General features: G+C 59.2%; 1 protein-coding gene across 1 annotated transcript; it reads right to left on the bottom strand.

Moving 5' to 3' along the window:
- Window positions 1-1,121: 1,121 nt before the first annotated feature.
- SOX11 (SRY-box transcription factor 11) lies at window positions 1,122-4,322 on the bottom strand. Its single transcript, XM_047747226.1, is given in 6 exon segments — window positions 1,122-3,882; window positions 3,884-3,954; window positions 3,956-3,997; window positions 4,000-4,035; window positions 4,037-4,144; window positions 4,146-4,322. Coding segments are annotated over 6 exon segments (1,359 nt in total). The 5' UTR covers window positions 4,215-4,322; the 3' UTR covers window positions 1,122-2,849.
- Window positions 4,323-5,050: the final 728 nt, after the last annotated feature.

Genomic DNA, 5,050 nt, shown 5'->3' with positions numbered 1-5,050 from the left:
CGGACGGCACGGAAGGGGGGCCGGGGCCGGGGCCTGCCGCGAGGGCTCGGACTCGGGCCGGGTCTGGGAAAGGAGAGCCGAGAAGAAGAAGGGGAGGGGGAGGGGGAGGGCCGGGCCGCCGGCTCCCGGAGCGCGCGCGGGATGGGATCCCGCCCGCGCCGCCGCGGCCGGAACCCCGAGGAGGCCGCTGGGGAAGGGGAAGCACCGAGAGGACGAGCCACCTTCCCGGACGCGGCCCTCCCGGAGGCGAGTTCCGGGGCGGCCCGGCAGCCGGCTCGGCGGCGCCTCCCCCGCCCACCCCCGTTCGCTTTCTCCCTCCCCACCCCGCGGGCCTCGGGGTGCCAGTGGGGGCGTCCCGCGCGCGCCTCCGGGGCCCGCCCGCCGCAGGCTGCGCCCTCGTTGCCTCCGCGGCCCCGCCGACGCCCTGGTGGCCGCAGCTCGGAGCGCAGCGACGGTGCCATGTTCCTGCCGGCGCCCCCGCCGCCCGCCGCGCGTCGCCTGACTGACACCGACGACCTCTCCCCGGCCCCCGTCGCCACTCGAGGTCCAGAACTGCGGCCTCGCGCCGCACAGCATCTACCTCTGCGCACACGCGGAGATGCAGCGTTAGAGGGAAAAAAAAAAAGAAAAATTCAGAACTGGGAACGGCTGTCCCCACCCTCTAGGGGAGAGCGGCGGGGATGATCGGCGCGCCTGGAGCGCCGGCTGCCACCGCGACGCAGCCCGGAGCGGAGCACGCACACCCCCGGCGAGCGCGGGCCGCTGACCGCGCGCCGGCACCAGGTCCTCGCCGCGCCCCCGCCCCGGCCGGTCTCCGAGGCTCTCGGCACCGCCCCGCCCGCCAGCCAGGAGGGGTGGGGAGACGTGGGAGTGGAGGAGGAGGAGGTGAGAGACGAGGAAATGGAGGTGGGGGGGTGTGAAGTAAAGGGAAGGCAGAGAAAGAATCCTGCTCCCTGGCTTTCGTAACTAGCCGCGGAAGGCCGAGTTGGAAGAAATCCGCCTGAGCCCTCAACACCTCCAGCCTGACCCCCGCTCCCACGCGCGCACACAACGGCCTCGTCACTGCGCTGCGACAACGGGACCTCCAGTTTGACTGCCATAGAGACTAGTGGCGATGCGAGTTTCTATCAGTTCCAGCTGATTTATTAAAATTGTCAAGATACAGACTTCCAGCACCAAAAAAACCCCAAAAAACAAAAACAAACAAATAAAAAAAACCAAAAAAAAAAAACAAAACAAAACAGGCAAGGATGTCGACAGTGCATTGAGTCTGCTTTGCCACCATTTGCTACAAAATATGCAGATGGTCTGTACTTTATTTAGATTATATTGCACAAAATGAGAAACTTTTTAAACTATGTGCCTTTTTTTTCTTTTCTTTTTTTTTTTTTTTTTTTGCTAAAAATCGAGAATCCAGTTTCAAACCTTCCATCTGGGGCCCCATCCACATATCACAGCGTATGAGATACATAAAGTCCTAGTATAGTACAGTACATATACAATCTTTAAACTAAGATAACAGCTCTGAGGTCTATATCACCATTTTCAATAAATCTTTAACCTACAAATATTGAACAAATCTCTACTATAGCTGTACAAAAAAAAAAGTTTTTTTTTTTTTTAACCACAAGGCCTTTAGATGCAAGGATTATTTAAAAATTTTAATCCTTTTAAACCAGGACATCACGTACCAACATACTTGCATGCTAAAAAAAAAAATAAAATAAAAAATTAAAAAAAATAAAAAAAATAAAAAAGGAAAAAAAAAATCAAAAGGGAAGAAGTGCCTGAAAGTCTTACTGAAAAAACACAGCAAGAATGTTCCCTTTTCACTGTACAAAAATACGCCTGAAAATATATTAATTTTTAAAAAAGACTGAGGTCTGTTATGTATCAAAAATGTTTCAATACCTTTTGTACTGAGGTCTAGGCTGTCTGGTATTCAATCAAGGAGGTATAAGGGAACAAGTTACAAAAAAAAAGTTGGCAAGTAGAAATCACATTGTAAAACCATAAACAATTTGATCTGAAAAGTAAACTCTGATCTTAAGTCAGTTCACAGTTTTTTTTTGTTTTTTTTTTTGTTTTTTTTTTTTTGTTTTTTGTTTTTTTTTTTTTTTTTTTGTGAGCGTTTGTACAGTCTGCATTTTTTCAAGCTCCCTGCAGTTTTGTTAAGAATCGGATGCATAGAAGACATCAGTTTTCTCCCTCCAAAAAAATAAAATAAAATAAAAAAGTTGCAATGGTCCCTTTTTTGTTTTTGTGTTTGTTTTTTTTTTTAAAAATCACCAGTTCTTTAAGATCTCTTAAGAAAAAAAAAAAAAAAATCTCCAACCAACTCCCTAGCGTAACGGTTGTGCTGCCAAAAGGTCCTCTGCAGACGTCTTCCAGACTTCAAAGACCGACAAGCTTCAAACAGCGCCTTCCGGAGCGGGTCCTCCCTCCCCTCCCCCGCCCTGTCCCCTCCGCCTTTGTTGCAATCACGAATTTCAGGAAAAAGAAGTAGTAATTACAAAAACACATTTGGGGGGAAAAATCACAACTCCAGACTAGGTATGCAACTACCTTGAGACACGATAAAGGAAGGGAGGGGAGCAAAAAAAGGACAGGAAAAAATGTTTTAAAACTACTCATTTCACTTTAACTCCACCAAAATTTTCATCATCTTTTCCAATTTCTTTGTGTCACGACATCATATCAAGACCAGCGTCTTCTTCTCCCTCCACCCTACCACCACCACCATCGACACCATCGACACCATCATCATCATCATGACCACCGCGACTTCCTCCCGAGGAACCCTGCTCTGCACCCCGCGGAGAGAAAGAGCGAGAAGCGGGGCGCCCCTCTCAATACGTGAACACCAGGTCGGAGAAGTTCGCCTCCAGCCAGTCCCCCGCGATCATCTCGCTCAGCTCGGGCGTGCAGTAGTCGGGGAACTCGAAATGGGAGCCCAGGCTGCCCTCGCTGAACGAATCCAAATCCTTATCCACCAGAGACAGGGACAGGTTCCCGGCCGCCGCGCCGCCCCCCAGCTGCTGCTCGCCGGCGCTGTGCGCGCTCTGGGAGAAATTCAAGCTCAGGTCGAACATCAGGTCGTCGGCGTCGTCGCCGGCGCCGCTGCTGCTGCTGCCGCTGCTGCTGGACGAGGACGACGACGAGGTGGAGACGGAGCGCGAGGACGCGGGCGACAGCGCGGGCTGCGCGAGCGGCGGCGGGTGCTGCTTGGTGATGTTCTTGAAGCTGTAGTAGAGGCGGCTGCCGCCCCCGGCGCCCGAGGTCGCGCCGGCCCGCACCTCGTCGTACAGGCTCGCGCCCTCGGGGGACTCGGCCGAGCTGCTCAGCGTGGGGCTGGCGGGCACTTTGGCGACGTTGTAGCGTCTCAGCAGCTGCGGCGGCTGCTGGCCCGGGGGCTGCAGGAGCTGCTGGTGCGGCGGCTCGTCGTCGTCGTCGTCCGCCTCCTGCTTGATCCGCAGCTGCAGCTCGTCGTCGTCCTCGTCGTCCTCGTCGTCCTCGTCCAGGAACACGCACTTGACCGTCTTGCCCGCGCCGCCGCCGCCGCCGCCCGCGCCGCTCACGCGCAGGCTGCCGAGCACGTAGTCGTCGCCCGCGCCGCCCAGGTCCCCGGGCTGGGCCCGCTTGCCCGCGCCGGCCTTGGCGCCGCCGGCCGCGGGGGCCGCGGGGGCCTTGACGTTGCCGCATTTCTTGCTGGAGCCCTTGGAGGTCTTGGCGCCGCCCGCGCCGCCGCCCGCACCCCCGCCGCCGCCGCCGCCGCCGCCGCCCGCCGCGCTCTTCTCGGGGCTCTGGCTGGCGCTGGGCTTGGCCGAGGGGTCCATTTTGGCTTTTTTCCGGGGCCGGTACTTGTAGTCGGGTAGTCGGCCTGTGCTTGAGCCGCAGCCGCTCCGCCTCCCGGATGAACGGGATCTTCTCGCTGTCCTTCAGCATTTTCCACCGCCTTGCCCAGCCTCTTGGAGATCTCCGCGTTATGCATGTCCGGAAGGACTGCTCCATGATCTTCCTGCGCTCGATCTTGGACCCACACCATGAAGGCGTTCATCGGCCGCTTGATGTGGCCCGACGCCGTCTTGCACCAGTCCGGGTCGCTCTCGTCCAGGGCCACCGGGCTGCAAGCCATGAATTCGCCCCTCCTCCGTGTCCAGCGCCTCCCGGGGCAGGTTGCTCTCCGCTTCCAAGCTCTCCGCCTGCTGCACCATGATCCGCCGCGGGGCTGGGCGCTCCAACCCGGGCCGCTCGGTCTCGTGCGGAGGTCCCCCTCCCCCTCTCGCCCCTCCACCTTCCCGGGCAAGTTGCAAAGTCCTCGGTACCCCGCGTCCGCGGCTCCCCCCCCCCCCCCGCCCCCCCTTCCAGGCTGCACACAGCGGTTGCGGCGTTTGCGGCGGCGACGGCCGCCCGCGCGCGGAAGCGGCGGCTGCGACGGGAGGGCAGCGGCGGTCGAGGCAGCCCCGGGACACCTCTCCTCTCTCTACTCTCTCCTCTCTCTCTCTCTCTCGGGCTCGTGGCTCCCGCCGCAAGCGCCGGACCCCGAGCACTCCCAGGCGCGCGCGCTCCTTCTGCAAAAAGTTGAGGGCTCTCTCCCAACTAGTTATCAGGGTGTCATATGGGTGACATCACTCCCCGGGCCAGCCAATGGCTGGCGGCCGGCTCCGCCCAGCTCCCTTTATTAACTCCTCGGCCACGCCCCCTCCCCCGCCCTCGGGGCTGCTTTGCAAAGATGGGGGGTGGGGGAGAGGGGGAGGCACGTCTGAAAATATGTTATTTTTTAAAAATCCGCATGTGTGCACAGATGCGCCGCGCCCCGGGAGGCTCCGGAGCCGAGCCCTGCACCGCGGCGGACCGGGCGAGTCCGGGCCAGGTCCGGCGCCCCTTTGTGCCGGGTCCCCTGGAGGCCGGTCGGAGGGAGCCGAGCCCGCGCGCCCGCCCTCGCGGAGCACACACTAGGGCGCGCGCGCCGCCGGAGCGGGGAGCGGGAGGAGGTGCCGCCCGGCGCGCCCCCGGGGGGTGCAGCTGCTTCCCGGGGCCGCGCGCCGCC

This window comes from Lutra lutra, chromosome 9 (genome assembly GCF_902655055.1).
Source record: "Lutra lutra chromosome 9, mLutLut1.2, whole genome shotgun sequence".
In the NCBI taxonomy this organism is placed as follows: Eukaryota; Metazoa; Chordata; class Mammalia; order Carnivora; family Mustelidae; genus Lutra; species Lutra lutra.
Note: the sequence above shows the minus strand (reverse complement) of the source record. Positions and strands in the feature narration are given on the sequence as shown.